Below are 20365 nucleotides of genomic sequence, written 5' to 3' on the forward strand. Positions count from 1 at the left end.
CTTAACTAGTGCCTTATTTCTAAAATTACAATTGAAGATAAACTATATCAACATTAACTGGTATTATTACAAATAAACTTCATCTTTAACAACCTCTTAGGCTCCATTACTGGACCTACATAAACAACCATTTAAAAACATTCATTTATTACAATCAATACTATGAACATATATAGAAGTCTGAAGATAAAGAAAAAAAATAATCATATTGCTAAACCTCTAAATTTCAATTGAAATATGTATGCATGGTTTAATTAGGGCTTTTCTTAACATATAAAATAAAAATACCTACATAACTTTGGTATAGACTAAAATAAATTTATTTCCCTTTCAGAGAGCTTTGACAAACAGACAAAGTCTGTTTAAGACATGCCATGCTAGTAAAATGGACTTTTGGAAATCCTTCCAGAAAGCTTTTCTAGCTATAGACTCTGCAAAGTGGACATTTTATGAAGAAAAGGAGATTAAGAAAATAGAAAAAGCTAATAAATCAAATGAAGATTATATTGTTTTGATATGCCAACATCACAGGTCACCACATAGACCGTTCTTAATAAGATTGTAATGAATATTCATATAAATTCGAAATCGAGGCTAAGCTAGGCAATTATTTGTAAACAATATGGCAGCATCAACAACAAACGGTACCTCATCAAAAGATCTTTCACATTTACCAGATATATCATTTGCTTTTGTGGAAGAATTTATAAGAAAACACAGCCAGAGTTCAGGAAAAGAACAAATGACAAAAGGATTCAAATACTACAGCGAGGAATACGTACATTCTGTGTCAGGTAAGGTCACTTGTTATGTTTGTTTACGAGGTGCACGTGAGAAATATTGTCTTTACACAAACCATTATTTTACCAGCAAATTATAACTTTTGACCATTATTTGTGCAGTAGAAATCATTATTCATATTCTTATTGTGTTAGTCTGCAGACTGCTGATTTATTTAGATAATTAACTCCGTATCTTGATCCTGATAATCACGTATAAATCAGCTGAATAAGTGAAGGGTAGCAATCATGCATGAACCCTCTTTGACAGAAAGTATATTATTATAAGTAACAGATAATTAAACTTGTTTACATAGTTTTATATGTTAAATTTTATAGGTGTTTAGTATAAAAAAGATGTATTTTTTTACAGTGCATCCTGATGATACTGGGTGTTTGGTCAAAGGAAAATGTTTCAGATCTCAAAGAAAAAACGAGTCTCCACATGATGTCAAGGTAGGCATACATTGTATTTCACTTGTTGTACTAAACATAGAATATAAATATTAACTTTATATCCTCCTAAAAAAATATTTTGCAAATAAACAATTTCATACAATAATAAAGAACTTTACATATTAAACAATACATGCATATGAATATAATAAAATTAGTAACAAAATATCAAACTAATACATCTCAAATTCTTTCACAGATCATGCTAAATGGAGTGCAGATTGAATATTCATTCTGTACATGTACAATTGGACAAAGTGGTTACTGTGGACATGTGTCAGCCCTTCTTTACCAACTTGCACACTACAAATCCCTGAAAATGAAGTTAATTCCAACAGATATTGCTAAAACATCTTTACCACAGACGTGGCATGTTCCACGAGGCCAGAAATTACATGGTGAAAAGGCTGATAACATCGTTGTGCAGGGTTATGACCGTGAGGATCCCCAACGAGCTACAAAGGGAATAAAGTCTACCCTATATAATCCTATTCCTGGGAACGAAGCTATCAATGTCAATGACTTATTGGTCCAGGTTAAAGATATGGACATTTTGTTTGACACTGTGGTGACAGAACACAGGACAGAACTAGTTCAAACTGAATTTGGTAAATTCCCTAAAGGAAGCATTCTCAGTTATCAACAAAAAATGGCAAGTGACTACCTCCTCAACTTAATGGATAATAATTCATTTCCAGAATTACCATTGAAAAATGTCATGATTAACAATTTTGAAACTGTTCTCATGAAAGACCAGTTAAAAAAGTATGACTCCTTGAAGGTTACACTGCTGGAAAGTAAAGAGATTGAGGAAGGAACACGTCTTCAATCGAATGATCCTAAATGGCATAAAATTAGACGTGATCGTATCACAGCATCACATGCAGGAGAAATAGCCAAGAGAAGAGCTGATGGGGCTAAACTTGCTGAACGCTTGCAGTCAACTAGACATGTTCAGACAGCAGCTATGAAACGTGGTATAGAATGTGAGGTTACTGCAGCACAAGCCTATAGCAAGGTGATGAATGACAATGTCAACTTATATCCATGTGGTGTGATTGTAAATCCCTGGTGTCACTGGCTTGCAGCTACCCCAGACAGAAAAGTATATGCACCTGATAGAAATCAACCACATGGTTTGTTGGAAATAAAGTGTCCAAACACTGACCAATTATCAAGCGTCAAATGTCTTCATTTAATCGACGGGGAGCTAAAATTGAAAAAAAATGATAACTATCATTATCAAATACAAATGCAAATGGCCGTGACAGGATTAGACTGGTGTGACTTTTTTGTTTGGCTTGAAAATGATTCACATTTGGAAACAGTTTATTTTGATAGTGAATTTTGGGAAGCTACAAAAGACAAACTTGATTTGTTTTTCAACACTTATTTTTTGAACTAAATTATGTCAATGTATGCATGTATAAATGAAACACTATGCCAACTTTTAATTAGTGATGATTTAGTTTTTTTGCTTAATTAATGGTCTTCTGAACAGAGTCAATAGATTAGCAACAGTCCATAACTGATTCACAGATCCAGCTAATGAAAGTGGGACTGTATACTGTAAAAGTCTATATTCTTTAGCCCGCTTTATATGCCGCTCAACATGTATTCTTAAGGATGCAATTTTTTGATTGTCCTCAATTTGTGACGGTGTAAACTGTCCATCACTGCAAAGGAAGTGTGGCGTAGCTATTGACACACCTGTATCTTTAAGTAATTTATTTAAAATAAACCCTTTATCCGCCATTATTTGGTCTCCTGGTTCTAATAAGTCAATAAGTCCACTATGCTTGGTAATTTCTATGTCAGACATACATCCAGAATATAATGCAGAAATGAAAGTGATAGCACCATGTGGCGATATTCCGACCAGTCCTTTCCAGGTGTTGTGACTTTTGTATGATGAAAAGGTTTTTGACGCCAAGGCTAAAGAAGAAGGTCTTTCTGTAAAAATTTCGGTACAGTCTATTATCACACGCGTGTTAGGGTACAGAAGTTTGAAGTCCTGTGGCATATGCTCCATTATTTTACCCCTACTAGGCCAGATATTAATGCCACCCAATATGAAATATAAATAATTTGTCCAAGTTATTATTTTTCTGCTTACTGTTGATGCATGAATGTTAAATCTTACTGACAAGTCCTCAGTCAGAAAACCACACCTTAACCTACATAAAAACATAAACAGTTCATCAATAGGATCCATTGACTTTGGACGTCCTCTATTGCTGGGTTCCTCAGAAGACTTATAATACACAGTTTTCATTCTTGTTGCAGTAGGCTTGATAGCAGAATAGAAAATTAAAAATAAATCAAAAGTTGGAAATCCAGTATAAAACTCTATCATTTCATGGTCGTAAGAAAATCTTGTTACTCCGAACCGTTCCATTTGTAATTTCTGGTTTAAACTTGCGAGCTCATAGGTCTTGTCTTTAAGTTCAGAGTCCTTTTGCTGTACCACATGTTCCAGTTTCTCAATTTTCTCAAGACAGTCAGCATGAATGTTAGAATCACAACTCCTGTCAATATAAAATAAATGTATTAAGTAATGGTATAATCTCCTTAACATTAAAAAGGGGGAAGTTGTTTTTCAAGAACACTGTGTTTCCTTTTGATTTTATAAAATATTTTTATGTTTTCTTTTCAATTATTTTGAAAATAATTATATACATAAAAAAAACATGCAAGTTTAGTTTAAATTTGGGTTTGTACATTTAATATTTTTTTATTTTGAATTAATACATTCTGATAACTAAACTTACATGTCATTTTCATGATCAACACTTTGCGAATTGTGAACTTCACAGACACTATCCTCTACAACCATTTCATCTTCATCTTCACGATCGTCAACTTTCATCTTTTTGAAAAGGGACTGTCTTGATGTGGGGGCCTTTCTGCTGCTTTCATTTAATTTCCAATCAAAGACAGATGGAACAGCTTCTGGTTTGAGACATTTTCTGTTAGGAGTCCAGCGGTAATCTTCCTTCTTGAAATGTTTGGAACAAACCACTGTATTTCCTCCAATCTGAAAACAAATACAAATTAATAGGTTTCGTTCTTGTATTTATATAACATTGTTCTTAAGTTATCATATTTATAATGTAGACCAGTAACATATTTATGAAAAAATAAGAAGTTTATTCTTTTTATTATTAAATAAAAGTATTTGCAATTTACAAATGTGTTTATAGGTAAATTATAATTTTAAAAGAATGTTGAGAATGAAATTGTCGGTGTTGTTTAGGAATACATCACATTATTTTCATTCTCTATGACCATGACGACAGACGTGTTTGAAGTTCAAAATGCATATTATATTTATAACAGTCTCATACACACAGTGATAAAAACAACATGGGATAAATTAATTACACATATCTACAGATATGCGGATGAAGGAAAATCGCTATCAACATGTGGTAACAGTTTGACATGTAACACTTAAACAGATGTTTTACGGCTAAAATAAAAGTATTGTTAAAGAAAAATATTGTTGAACATAATCTTATAGTCTGTCTGAAACTAATTATTGAAAATTGGGACAGGTATTACATATAAAACAACATTATCGGCTTCTATGAAAAGTGTAAACAAATGCACGTGTTTCTAGTATTTACCTTGAAAAATTCACCTTCATCTCTACGGATTGCAACAATCCACTGTTTTCTTGTTAGCATTTTCTTTTCTGATGGTATATGATGAAAACTCAACTCTTTATTAGTTCTGGCATTGCCATTACAAAATGGCACACAACAGTATTCATCTCTTTGTTTACTTGTTGATGCTGCTGGAGAAGCCATTATTGATAATACCGGTGCCTAGCTTAGCCTCATTTTCGAAAATTGAACTCTGGGTCAATGCATACATGAATAACTTTTAAGAACCGTCTATAGTTTTAAAATGATTTTGCACAAAAATCAATGTATTTATTAATTGCACAATATATTTGAACATCAAATGAAACTAGAATTTGAATATCAAATGAAACTAGAAGATGCCAAATAATTAACAATATGAAAAAAACAGAAATCACAAATAAATAAAAAAAACTACATAGATATATCAGGATTACGCATGATAATCATGTGTAGTGTTTAAGGCATGGTTCTCATGCGTAAATATATTTCATGTTATTCGCATGTAGCTCTTTACGCATGATTTTCATGCGGGAATCGTGCGAAAATTTACGCATGATTATCGGATGTAGCTCGATTATTATTAGCAGCTTTATCAGCCGGCACAAGAACAAATTCTTTGGCTAGTTCTTTTAATTTATGTGTGATACTCAAAATAGGTGTTTTATGGTTGTTGTTAAGAGTAAAATGTTCTTTAAAATGTTGTAACTTTTTTTACACTTGTTTTTTTTTTATCGTCGTTCAAAGAGGTTTTTGAATGAATTCTCGATTGTATCTCTCTTTTACAACTGAGAGACATTTATGATAATGACCGATACAGTTCAGCTAATGCCTTCATCTCTTTTCTTTTTCTCAGATTTGAGAAATCCATTCCTAAGAGCATAAAGAGATGTTAATTTGTGTCTACATACTGTACAACGACATAAACAGCAAAACGAATATCTCACTTTAACTCAAGTGCCAGTTTAAAATATTTATTTCAAATGTGTATTTATGGCCTGTCAAAGAAACGGAACACTCCTTTCAAATCCACCAAATATGTTGGAACACAACTGGATTTAATTATTAAAATCGACACTTGTACAATATTTATGTTATTATAAAAGTTCAAGCCATACGCTGGTTAATAAAAAGCAGCAGACTGTCCTGGTTTAAAATTTCCCGGAAATTACTGATAAATGTTTCTGTAAAAAATCCTTCAGTTGTAGAAATAAGAAATATAATCAGTGTGGTAGTAGCATACAATGTTTTCTAGAAACAACAAAAACTCAGCGTTGTTGCTGGTAATGTAAGTGATGAGGTACCATATTATCCCCCTTTATGTCTATATATACACTAACGAGTTAATGTGGTTGACCAGGGGCTATATGACAAATCATCGAACACCCTCTCAGGATTATACCACCATGTTGTGCCTGCAAGATTTTCTTACAATCAACTAGTGGTTTCTGATTCAATCAATAAATAAAGTGCTTAAATTTTTTTTTAACACAGTTAAGAAGATAATTCGTCCAAGGCTGTAACTTTTTTTTTATTGTAAATGAAGTTTCAAACTTAAAATACACAATATGACAAAAGTCAACTAACACACAATTCACAAGTTTGATATATGTTGACATCGCGATTGATAACCGTTAATTAGACACAATAAGCAGTTCAAACATTCGTCAAATAATGATGTGCATATCACTTACGCATTGACGGCCTATATCATATCAATCATTTGCTATTTACTTGTTGGTTTTCCAGAATGAACAACAAGTTAAAAAGTTTTCAGTTAAGAAAAGAAAAATGGTGTCACCCGACCTGTTTTCTTGCTACATTATAAATAGGTAAATTCTTAACACATTATATTGTAAAAGTACCTAAATTTGAATTATCTGCCCTTGCATTTGAGTTGGGGGGAAAAAACTAATCAACCAAAGTTTTCTGTTTTTTTTTGTAAAATGCCACCATAAATATGATAAAAAATGTCATTTTCTATATTGGAATGAAATTTCTTACACATGAAATACCTACTTTTCTAAAAATTTGCACATTCTATTAAAGATCTAGACCTTGCTTTCTGGCATTTCCAAATACTAGATGGAGGAAGACAACTTATCTTCCTTATTCTAAATTATTTAAATTACCACATGGTAAAAATATAAATTATTTAATGCCCAAAAAGGCGCAAGCCAGGGCCGACCGTGCAAGGGCTGTATAGCCAGTCAAGGTCGTTAAAAACTTCCATTTGTTGTTCCTTATTTTTTAAAAAGTGGCAAAGTCTTGCAATTTATTTATTCAGGTATCCATTAGTTAGTTTTTGAAATGTAAAAATTGAAACTAAATTGAAAACCTATTAATTAAAGATTTCTGCGAAGTTGAATGTTATTGTTATTATTTGATTTGCAAATCATTATCGAAAATCTTTGCTTTAAACTCTTCAGTCCTAACTTTTATATTTCATAATAGATGTGATATTTTGGCCTGCATGTATATCAATATATTTATGATTTTTTTAATTTCATTTTTTTCTAGTTCACACCTAAGAGAAGAATTGAAACATGTACAGAAGAACAAGCCTTTTTTTATCAAGGTTTGTATGATGTTGTTATTTTAACTTAATATAATTGTTAAGAAGCTTCAAACAATCTTGTGATACTGCTTCTTACATTGAATTAGTCAAGAAATAAGCCAATTAGATTTGTGCTTATTTCAAGATTAAACGTCCACTTGCATGTTTTCTTAAGATGAAAAAAAAAAAAAAAAAAAAAAAACATCAGATTTTAACAAAATTGAAATGAGACTTTTTTTTCTAAACCGAATTTATATACTCGAAGTGTGTTAAATTGATCTTAAAAATTTGAACCAAGAACGCTTCATGTTTTAATGAGAGATCCAAAATAGCTAATTGTGAGTTCTATGGAAATATACATTTCTTTGGCAATTTTTATTTTATGCCAAGACTGTTAAGTTGTGAAGTTAGCTACATATATAGCATGCTCAATTCAAAAGTTGGAGTTCATTTGTAGGAAACCAAATTCTGAAACCGGTACCTGCTGCTTCCACTATATAGTTCATTCAGTATAAGGTTAAAGTTTTTTGTTGAGGTGCTCTTTGTTGTAGATGAGATTAAAATTTAGCACTGATGAAGGTTAAATTTTTGGGAAAGTTCATATTTTTTTTATAGAGTGATTTCATTTTTCTGAAAGTAACATGTTTGGTCAAATTACCTGATTGACCAAATAAAACAATATTCTTGGTCTCTACTGCTGACTGAATGTTGATTGGCTTTCTATTCGGATAATTTTGTACATATTCCTCGTCCGTCAAAAAAATGAGCTGGATCGTAAAGCCAGGATATCATAAAACAGATGTAGGAGTGGTTTAATATATCTCTATGAACGTGCCAAATTTTAAGATGTCTTGTTCTTTCTAATTGTTTCAACTTGTTGATGGCCTCTTCTTTTATTTCACGCTGATGTTCACCGATCCTGGTATAGCGTTGTTGGACATCTTCAACAGACAGATCCTCGTAATCCCAAGTTTGATTTGATCCTGAATAGCAGTCTGTCTTGTATGTGGTATTTTGCGACCATAAACATTTTGATTTTTGTAGTAGTGATATTGTTAGGTGCAACTTCCTCCCCAATGTATATATCGCCTGACTGTATATTTTTCATTATATCCTCTTTTTGCAGGTCTTAGTGTTGGTATTGTTACTTTGGTTGTTTTCATATTAATTATCTTTTTAGCTCTTCTGACACGTTTTTGATACATGTTCAGATGTCCTGGAAATGAACTAATGTCGATCTTGTTGTAATTGGCATATGCCTGCAATATCTGACCACCGTTTTGCCGTTTATTTTGACTTTGAATAGTCTAGCCCGCTGTGTCCAATTAATATGGGAACCTTTTGGTTTTTCAGTTATATACCTCAAAAATCCTCGTTTGTTAAAGTTGTAACTTTCAAATTTCCCATGATGTTTTTTGGGGTTTATGCTGTTTTTTTGCTGTGGTGGTCTTAAATGCTCGCTCACTAGCCATTTGTTTGGATTCAAAACAAGTAGACATTCTGTTTCTGTTATACTGTTTATATGACTTCCCAGAAGCCAGGAAACTGTAAACATAATTTCCGCTATCAGTTATTGATTGAGCTAATTTATTTCGACTTTCGATGATATTTTTGTTGTAATATAAAAGGACAATTGGGATGAAAATCGAAAAGAAAATTGCATTGCATTGTGAAGTTGTCATTACCATTTTAAAATATTCAATAAATAAAAAAAATATCTCAAGTATACACATGGATTCTTATTTCATATTTAGATAGTAAGCATTTGATGATGATGGATTATTTTCCAAGTTGATTTTCGATTGAAAGTCTTCATCTTCATAATATAGTTCTGGTAGTGGTTCATTTTCAACCAGGGGTGATTGAGAAATACCCACTGGGTTCGGTGTTTACATTTGAGTCTAGAAGTAAAATTGGTTATATATATACATATTTAATGCAGAATACCAAGTAGTTCGATATGAGTAAACGAAAATATATAGAGACAAGAAGATGTAGGAATATTTATTTCATCTTGTCTCCCCTTTTCTCAATTGTTGCACATTCGATTTATATGTCAAGTAAAATTTACAAAATAATTATTTGATAAGTGCCGCAAATATTCTTAACCATTTATATTCAAGTTTCTGCTCTCTAAATTAAATTAAAAAATTTACTTTCATGTTCATTGTTAAATATGGATTTTGCCGCCCATGAAACTTTTAATAACGCCGGAAAAGGAAACGTACACAAATTCCGCATCCTAGTTTCTTCTTCATCATCTGAAATCTTTATTGGAATTATCTGAAAAGATCAACAAAATGATTGTACAAAAATTGAAAAGTGCAGGTGCTTATCCTCATAGAAGCTAATATTTTTAAATTTGTATCGTTTCAAAAAAGCATCAACTATTAGAAAAGTGCTGCCACTTAACTGTTAAAGATTGACAATGCGTACAAAAATACTTGAGATGAAGCCGTTAAGTACTGTTTGATACAATTTTCAATTGTAAATGAAAATTTTTTTTTAGAACTGGGTGTCTCGTGACTACTTTCACTTTAAGAAATTTAAAATTGGTTTCATTGGGCTCTATTGATATGATTAATAATGTTCATTGATTAACTGAAAGAAAAATAACCGTCAAACTTGTTAAAACGGTTATCCCCAAGGGTGACTGGGGTATAGAAATATGGTCACTTGGTCTTCTCCCGACCGGCAGTAAAACGCTTGCCTTAGTGGGGCGTCCGTTTGGCTGTGCGGGATGTATCAAGTTCGCAGTCACGTCCGTCAGAAGGGGACGTTAAATTCGATGCCTCGTGTAAAGATAGTGCCACGCTCTTTGCACGTTAAGAACCCTTGCAACAACTCTTTGAGGGGTCCGTAGGTGGCCTGTTGCAAGGCAAAATTTCTGTCCCTATCCAATATATCCTCATTTTCCAGTGGCAGTCCAAATTTCCCCGACCATCATCCTAGATGGCCTCTATTACAACAACCTACCTATTGTATTTATTGTGAACTTGTTCTCGTCCTGAATATGCATGAAATATTTGCCACTGGACGGTAAGCAACCAACAATCAATCAATCAATGTTAAAACGGTTAATATTTAATTAACATGTTTATGGATGCAATTTTTTTGATTTGTTTTTTTACCAAAAAGTGCATTAATACCGCTGCGATATTTAGAATTACAGGACTTCAAAAAAAGACAGTCAATTTGTAAATTAAGAATAAGCGCTCACTCTTTAAAAATTTAGACAGACAGATATTCAAAAAAACATGTAGGAAGACCTGACCGTCTTTGTACTAATTGCTCACTTGGTAAAGTTGAACATGAGCTTCATTTTTTATTAGAATGCCCTCTTTATGATATTCAAAGGGACGATTTTTTTCAAGACATTTTTAACAATTGTTATAATTTTATAAATTTAAATATATCTTCTAAATTTTGATGGCTCTTGACCCAAGAAAATGTTACTCTGAGCTGGCAAAATAACCACTGCCTTCATTACAAGGTTTACAATAGTTATATGCTTACTGAAATGCTGCTCATACAGTTCCCCATCTTCTTTCATTGGTAAGTCGACAGAGAACTGAATGTCAGATTTTCCACATTTATCACATTTCGTTTCAGTTTCTATACCAATTACAAAACCCACAATAATTATGATTCCGTAAAAGTATGTTCTGTTTCTGAAAGTACTTGTGGATTGAATTTAAACTTGGGATTTGGTTCCCTTCCGGTAATGCCAGTTGCATGTTTTCAACATAAAAGCAAAAGAAATTCCATACAGGATAAATGATGTTTTCAGTGTCATGATTAGGACAGCAAACTCGTGAAAAGTGAGATTTGAATTTTCACAGATTTTGGAATTTTCTGTAAATTCAAACTCATCATCCTCATCTAGCATCATTTCTTTATAATCATATGAATCTTCCTCTGTCAGTTCAATGTTTTCGTTGTCATCTTCACATGTTTCTTCATCTTCATCCCCAAGGATGACTGGGGTATAGAAATATGGTCACTTGGTCTTCTCCCGACCGGCAGTAAAACGCTTGCCGAAGTGGGACGTCCGTTTGGCTGTGCGGGATGTATCAAGTTCGCAGTCACGTCCGTCAGAAGGGGACTTTAAATCCGATGCCTCGTGTAAAGAGAGTGCCACGCTCTTTGCACGTTAAGAACCCTTGCAACAACTCTTTAAGGGGTCCGTAGGTGGCCTGTTGTAAGGCAAAATTTCTGTCCCTATCCAATATACCCTCATTTTCCAGTGGCAGTCCAAATTTCCCCGACCATCATCCTAGATGGCCTTTATTACAACAACCTACCTATTGTATTTATTGGGAACTTGTTCTCGTCCTGAATATGCATGAAATATTTGCCACTGGACGTTAAGCAATTAACAATCAATCAATCAATCATCTTCATTCTGTCCTACTCCTATGTTGGGCAAATCATATAAACTCAAAAGATCGTACATACATGTACTCTCAACTTCTTTAAAGATGGAGTTTTCCCTAACTGGAAGCGAAGCTACTTTATGATCACTTTGCAACATAGGCTCTTCTTGCTGGTCTACGTTAAACGCCTTTCGGTACAGGGTTCGCTTTGGGACTGAAAGATTTGGATTAGAAAGATAGCCCATGTAGGGCCGTTTGTTATTTTCCGCCACCATTGGCTTTTCCAAACTATTAGGCACCACCGAAACCCGGTCGGATATAGTTATTGAATTTCAATATATGCACGAAATATTTATTTTTTCAATATTAAAAATAATGAAATATTTCTATAACTGTGATGTGTATTACACTAAAACCTTTCATTTCATATTTGTTTCTTCATTTTTTCTCGTTAATGCAAGGAGGTAATGCTAGTGCGATTTAGCGCGTCGTCTGCTAGTCAAGTATCACGTCGGTCTGATAGCTAGCCTAGTTGAACCATCATGACGGACTCTTGTAAAGTAGCAATTTTGATCTGGGTTAATGATAATCCGGCGACGGGAAATGTTCTCATTCTTTCGAACATTGTACAGCCGAGGAAACCATATAACGAATACCGGGTAGGGGATATGGTAATGGCGAAGTGTCCAGGATATGGTTTAAATTAAGCCGCCATTGGCAACATTGATGGTAAGTTTAAAACTTATATATGAACAGGTGAAACGCGAACACGATTTAATCAAAATGTAGAATATTTCTTTAGATACGTGACAACAATTAAAAAAATTATTGAACTTGATATCATGAAAAAAAGTTTAAAGTTGTTCAGTTTGAAACGGAAATATTTCACAGCCGTTTCGACAACGTCTTCCGATAAATCGCTCTGTTTCATTTCCGTTGGTCAATCAGAACGCCGATTACTCAAAGAGTAAGAATATTCTTGAACTGCCTGATTTATTCTTTCCAGCTTCATTATATTTTGCTAGATGAAACAAATTGTTACATAGCATAAAATTAAATACTTGGACGAGAAATCAGAAATTACATCTTCATTGACATGAAGGTTAATGTCAAGAGAGTACCTATAAAATTGAGAATTGAAATGGGGAATGTGTCAAAGAGACAACAACCCGATCATTAAAAAACCCCACTATGTATGTATAATAGTCGGGACAATAATGTTACCTTTGTCCCACCGTGTATCATCGTACAGCGGATATAGGTACTAACCAAGCGGGCGTGAGCGATTTTGATCTTACACGGTAACGAAAAATCTTTGTTTTGTTCACATAATATCAATGTGTACTTCAATCTAAACAGAATTGCTGTTTTAAGAAATGATTTAGTCGTAGGTTGATGATTAGAGAGGAGGCCTCATTATGTTTCGAAAACAAGAGGGATTACTAAAAGCATGTGCAAAAACTTGTAAAAAGAATTAGCCCTCGTCTCATCGCATATAATTCTATATTCATTGCAACTCTTTTTCTGATAGAAGGTCAATTTGTGTGTGTAATAAGTATAGCTGTTTCAATAATTTGCATTGCAATCTTTAATACATATGTTATTTTTCGATATTTATCCCTAAAGAAGCGTTGTGTACGGTGTTTAGCTGACCAAACAAACCTTATGTACGGTGCATAGTTAAGTTGTTGTACACCGTACACCAAACTTTATTTTTATACTCGTTATTACCCAAAAAGTTCCAAGGAATGAGTAATCACAGGTAGGTTTATGATTGTTTACTATTGCTTTTGCCCTGTATTAGGTTTCTTTCGGATAAGACATGTAAATGTCTCAACAACTGTATCGGAATTAAAAGTTGGTGTTGACATTCACAACTATTTGCGCATGTACGTTCTTATTAGAATATCAAAATTGTTTCATGAATAGGAAAAAATCGATGCGAAAATTATTTCGGAGCAGTAATTTCAAATGTTGAAAAATGTACATTGACTATTGAGAAAGCAAAACAAAGATTTTCGTTACCATGTAAGGTCAAAATCAATCATGCCCGCTTGGTTAGTATCTATATCCGGTGTACTGATGATACACGGTGTGTCCGTTCGTCCGTCGGTCACACGTTGGTTAAGTTCTTGGTTTAGGTCCATATCTCAGGTACTACAAGTAGTAGGGCAATGATATTTTAATAGCATATTTGTCTTATGTAGTACAACACTAACCATTATTAATTAGGTCATTGTGACATACATTTTACGCATCAACGATTTTGGTTTAAGTTGGGCACTACAAGTAGCAGAGTAATGATATTTGACCAGTAGATGAATTAGGTCATTTGCCCAAAAACGAATTCGGTTATGTTCTTGGTTCAAATGCATATCTTGGGTGCATCAAGTAGTTGAGCAATGATATTTGACCAGTAGATGTGTCTTGGGTATTACAAAACGATAATAAGATCATTGTGACCTACTTTTTACGCATGAACGAATTTTGATGACACTTTGCAAGTAGACGTGTCTTGGGTAGTACAACATCACCCACTATGAATTAGGTCATTGCAACCTACATTTTAGGCATAAACTATTTTGGTTAAAATCTTGGTTTCAGGTACATCGCAGCTACATTAAGGACGCCATTTTGCAAAAAATTGGAAAAAAGGGGGGTGAAAAGCAAATGTTATTTTTTGTGCATTCTAGATGACCGAAGTAGAAAATTTTTGGTGATTTAGAAAGATGAAGTTATTTTCTACAGAATTAAACTGATATACGGCCCTGAGATCCTGAATGGGCAGACGTATCATCAAATTCAAAGGACGAAAACCACTGCCAATATTTGGCGGTAGCACAACCTTTTCCGCTCAACCAATACCTTCCAAATTTTTACAGTGTGTAGACTATACCTCACAATGATTAAAAAGTGCTGGGGGTCTGACCCGTTTTGTTCAATTATTAGTATTTGAGAATTTTTTAAGCGACCAATGGTGTTTTCAGTGATTTTCACAACTTTACCTTCCTCGTATTACAATACGAACGAGAATTCATCTAACCCCCAGCAAGTTTCAGGTTGATATTTCATCTCTGAATTTGAATTTCTTAATTTAAAACCATTTTTATCAGGTAAAAAGGTTGTGCTAGTCAAAAATGTTGAAAATTTAATAACATTCCAGCTTTTCGGGTTTGTTTTGTGGCACTCTCTTTACACGAGGCATCGGATTTAACGTCCCCAATCTGACCGGACGTGACTGCGAACTTGAAACATCCCGCACAGCCAAACGGACGCCCACTTCGGTAATTGTTTTACTGCCGGTCAGGAGAAGACCAAGTGACCATATGTCTACACCCCAGTCACCCTTATATCAAAAATAGGTGACAAAATATAGCAACAATGAAATCATCAATAATGTTTGATTCTGAAAGTTTTTTCTTTGGTATATTTTACCTCTTCTTTTGTAAATGCTATGGATAATAAAAGCAAAGTTGAAACGGATTGGATGAAGATGCAAACATTTCCGGTTTATTTATTTATACAGGAGAGAGAGAAAGAAAAAAAGGTATGCATGGACATAATTTAATAATTTATCTATTAACAAATTAACCAAAGTATAAATTTTTTTAAAAGATATATATGACAAAATTGCATATGTTTAGCTCACCTGGCTTCTTGTCTCATCACTTGGCGTTCGGCGTCCGTCGTTAACTTACAAAAATATTCTCCTCTGAAATTACTGGGCTACAATCATAATTAGGGTATCTGTTCCAACTTTCCCCGAGTAGCCAAAACTCAAAACAAACATGCTAATTTAAAATCCTCCCATAATACAATATGATTAAAGTTATCCCTATAATGTTAATAAATGATATTAAAATTTTACAACCTTTCTATCCTATCCTTTTATGAAATTTAAAATTACAATGAAAGTTATCCAATATATATATTACAATTGTATCACTACTTATAAATCCTGCAGGCAATTATGTCAGTCTATCGCCACCTCGGTTGTTTCCGTTGTTTTCTTTAGTAAAGTTTCTGTCTGTTACTGCCACTTTCATTTCCTCTGCTTGAGTACTGATGTTGTTCCTCTTCCTAAAAGGTATTTCCGGTACCCGATGACTTTTCATGGAATAAATGGTTCCATCGGGCAACTCGCATCTTTCGGTCTTAATAGGACCCGTCTACCCGTCAGGTATTGTGGTATATGTGACACCCTTCCACCTTACCTACTCTTGCAATGCAGCCTCTTCCGCCAGTATATAAGACGAAGGTGGGCATGCCAAAACATGGTTCGGATCATATACCATATTTTATAGATAATTGTATAGAATGTACACCAAACCTGCAATCAGTGCTTTGATAATTTTTCAACATTTTAGTCAATTTGACATTACCTTTTTTTAGTGGGGCATTTGATCAAGATTTTCTTATCATGTACTAACAGAAATTTCAGAAACGGAGGAGAAAAGGGTTGAAGAAATTTTAGAAACAGAGGACAAAAGGGCTGAAGAAATATTTGAAACAAAAGAGGAAAGGGTTGAAGAAATTTTAGAAACAGAAAAGGAAAGGGCTGAAGAAATTTTAGAAACAAAGTAGGAAAGGGTTGCAGAAACTTCAGCTTTTTATTTTCCTCCCAAATTTTTCTTTGTCACTCCTACGAAAAATCTAACGAATCGTGCTTTATTGAAATCCAACTCTATACACATTTCCTGTATGAATATATTCTAATTATCATACGATTTTTACTTTAACCTTTCCTTACTATCTTACTCTCTCTCTCTTTATTACCAGAATCAGAAGGTAAAGTGTGAGCGATGAGTTTTATAATGAATTTGATACAAATCAGAATTAAGAAACTGAATGAGTTCATCAATGCCCATGTTACTTCAATCTTTAAAGACCCAAATGTTGCTAAACACCTATCCGACCTCCACGATAAATATGTTGTTGTCCCCGCAGTCAAAGCCCCAAATAACATCGTTTTTGTGTATAAAAGTCATAATATTAACTGCTAGATAAACGAATGAGGTATTGACAATTCGCTTGGAAACTCAACATTTACCCTCACGACACTTTCCAAAGAGGAATTCCTGGATAATCATAGGTATGTTCTTTGTTTCATTTGAATTTCAACCAAAGATGAAGAACTGGATCGTCCATCACTGTATTGGATACCTTAACTACATAAGTGTCCTTACAAACAACGGTATATATTGCTGGGTCTTCCAAGTGCTCCACAAAACCATCTATTTTTTTCAGCAATGAAAGACAGGCTTCAAAGTTATTGTGAAACTGCCTGTTATAGAGGTGGCGTGAATCAGATGTGGATACTTAAAAATTCCAAAGATCTTTTAGAGTACATACAATCTAACTCTCTTTCATCTTGTAGCAGTATTAAAATATTGGACTTTTCCACAAGTATTCCACATTCCAAACTAAAAGACAAATTGAAAGAGCTGGTATTACTTTCCTTCATAAAAAAGAATGGCCAACGTAGATACAAGTATCTTGTCTTAGGGAGTGATAAATCCTACTTTGTAAAGAATCACTCTGATTCAAACAAAAAAATCTCTGAAACTGATATCAAGATACTTGATACATACTGTCGGCATTCCTATGGGAACAAACTGTGCCCCTCTACTCGCCGAGTTTTTTCTTTATTATTATGAGGCTGACTGCATGCAGGAACTTCTTAGGAAGAAAGATAAGAAGTTAGCAATATCCTTTAACTCTACTTTCCGCTATATAGATGATGTTCTTTCACTAAATAATTCAAAATTTGGTGACTTTGTGGAACGCATCTATCCCATCGAACTGGAGATAAAGGATACTACAGATGCAGTCAAGTCGGCTTCTTATCTTGACTTACATCTAGAAATTGACAATGAGGGTCGGTTGAAAACAAAACTTTACGACAAAACAGATGATTTCAGCTTTCCAATTTTGAACTTTCCATTTCTAAGTAACAACATTCCAGCAGCACCTGCATACGGGGTATATATCTCCCAATTGATACGATATTCCCGTGCTTGCATTTCCTATCATGATTTTCTTGATAGAGGGTTACTACTCACAATGAAGTTACTAAACCAAGAGTTCCAAATGGTGAAGTTGAAATCATCCCTTCGTAAATTTTACGGACGCCATCACGAGTTGGTTGACCGTTATGGAATAACCGTTTCACAAATGATATCGGATATTTTCCTTACGTCGTAACTACAATCCATCCCCTTTCCTTTCATGAATGTTACCAACCGAATTAGACTATTTACCGGATTTGTTATCACATAAGCCACATGTGGAGCAGGATCTGCTTACCCTTCCGGAGCACCCCTAGTTTTTGGTGGGGTTCGTGTTGTTAATTCTTTAGTCGTCTATGTTGTGTCATGTGTACTATTGTTTTTCTGTTTGTCTTTTTTCATTTTTTGCCATGGCGTTGCCAGTTTGTTTTAGATTTATGAGTTTGACTGTCCCTTTGGTATCTTTCGTCCCTCTTTTTCAAACAACCAAAAAGGAACTACCTTTCTCAAAGGGGCACTAGGAACAATATAGATATATAAAAATGCAAAATAGTTTGTTTTTTTGTTAATTCATTCGTAAAAATAGTGGAATAATAATTTGCCTTTAACAGTTAACATAATAGTATAAAGCCAAGAAACATTGATGAAGTTTAAAAGTCGACCTCATTTAATCCAAAATCTGCAACTTATTTTAACTATGATCAGATCATAGCAATGCAATAGGCATTGTCTGACATGCGCGTATCTGCGCTGGGAGAAATTAGGCTGGACAGCATCATCAACCCAATACACTTGATTTCCCTAGAAGATTTTTGATAAATTGTTGGGTTTGGCCAGACCAAACGAACCAGTTATTTTACATTTGCGTGGCCAGGCCAAGGAGACAATGTCGGACGCTTTATACACCAGAACTTTGGAAATTGTTCAGAACAACTGTGAACCGGAACAAAAGATCCGTACCCATTGTTTTCATGGAAGTACGATACAAATGGATACTTGGCGTCGTGCATTTCCAAACACCTATTTCAGTTTTTCACTAAAAGTAAAAAAATGTCCACGAAATCAAATACAGGCCACCAGTAACGTCCCAAACCACCGCATTTCAATTGAGACGGATTTTCCATATTGCAATTTATTCAACAAATACTAAATTCTCTGTATGTAATTTTCTCGTATATAATAATAAATTGATGTACGTTGGACTAAGCACCAACAAGGATTTGCTTATTAAAAATTGAATGTGCAGGAAGTTAGTAGTTTTTTTTTAATTAATGATATTTGAAAAACTCATTGGTTTGTTGTCAATAATTCAAATCAAGAGTTTAACCTTCTAAATTATTTTTTGATTTCAGTTTGCTGTGAAACACGTCAAGTATCTACCATGGAAGGCATCATACGGGCAGAGGCAAATTGGGAACGAAAAAAGGTGGCAAACACTTTGATTGATTGATTGATGGTTGCTTTACGTCCAGTGGCAAATACCATAACTATCTATTTAAATGAAAAAAGCGCAAACACTTTTTCCAAATATCTTTTTTTCTAACAAAGCATCAAAGAAAAGATCAACAGACCCTTTTATCATTACTAATTAGGAACAAAAAAAATAATTTACTTGTTAAAAGATAATCCTTCAGAATTGATTGGATCAGTTAACAAGGTGATCAAGCATTACATAAGTAGAGCGCGTGTCACCTTAGAAACCCATACCATAGTGACCTATATAATTAATAATGAAAATCCTTTTTTCAATTTGATCAATGAAAATATGGTGAAGAATTGTAAAATTTCAATTTTTAAGCTACATGATAGCATCAACGGCAAATATTTCTCGAATATGGGGTTCATTGCATTTTTACAAAATCTTTATGAGATCTTATGACGTACATTATATGTTTTGTAATGGATTAAAAAAAAGGAAAGGGTCATCATCAGTGGCGGATCCAGAAATATTCATAATGGCTTTAACATTTGCAAATGGTAGCTGCAATGTTGCGATGCTTTTTTTTTATTAACAATCGGACATACTATGCTAGGTGGATACCAGTCACCATCCTACATATTTGTTATGTTGAATCTGTCTTTATGTCAGGTGAGTTTTCAATCAGACATAAACATGAAGCCTTAAATTGTATCTGGAGTGATTTGGCTACAGAGAAAACTATTATTATAGATTCTAAAGGTTGTAGAGGATTCATAGGACTGACCAGGGAAAAATCGCTGTATTTCGATGGTTTCTTACAAGACACATCCTTGCGCATTTTAGTTCTGAAACGAGATCAAGATCGGGATTAGCCACAATTGAAATTGAACACGAAGAAAACAAGCCAACGGCAATAACAGGAGAAAAGATTGATTGATTGATTCATGAGAATGTGACTGTAGTCAGGATATTGACGTATCCTATTGGTCCCAAACCTTCTGCTCTGTTCCATGCATGATGATGATACCATGTGGAAATGTTGTTTATCTGATATAATTCACCTCCTTGAAGAGGAAATTGGCTCTTTCAATCTTCCACGTTTTGAAAATATTTATCAAAGGT

The 20365-nt window shown here is 33.9% G+C and overlaps 2 protein-coding genes across 2 annotated transcripts; one reads left to right on the forward strand and one right to left on the reverse strand.

Annotated features, from left to right (window-relative positions):
* The first annotated feature begins 622 nt into the window (after positions 1-622).
* LOC139494187 (uncharacterized) lies at positions 623-4422 on the forward strand. The gene is made up of 3 exons (XM_071282363.1): positions 623-794; positions 1153-1235; positions 1435-4422. Exons 1-3 carry the CDS (start codon positions 623-625, stop codon positions 2638-2640), a joined length of 1461 nt encoding a protein of 486 aa, XP_071138464.1. The 3' UTR covers positions 2641-4422.
* LOC139495487 (uncharacterized) lies at positions 2701-5131 on the reverse strand. The gene is made up of 3 exons (XM_071283763.1): positions 4865-5131; positions 4007-4272; positions 2701-3763 (listed from the first exon to the last, which is right to left on the reverse strand). Exons 1-3 carry the CDS (start codon positions 5045-5047, stop codon positions 2701-2703), a joined length of 1512 nt encoding a protein of 503 aa, XP_071139864.1. The 5' UTR covers positions 5048-5131.
* Positions 5132-20365: the final 15234 nt, after the last annotated feature.

The sequence above is a fragment of the Mytilus edulis genome, chromosome 11, assembly GCF_963676685.1.
Source record: "Mytilus edulis chromosome 11, xbMytEdul2.2, whole genome shotgun sequence".
NCBI lineage: Eukaryota > Metazoa > Mollusca > Bivalvia > Mytilida > Mytilidae > Mytilus > Mytilus edulis.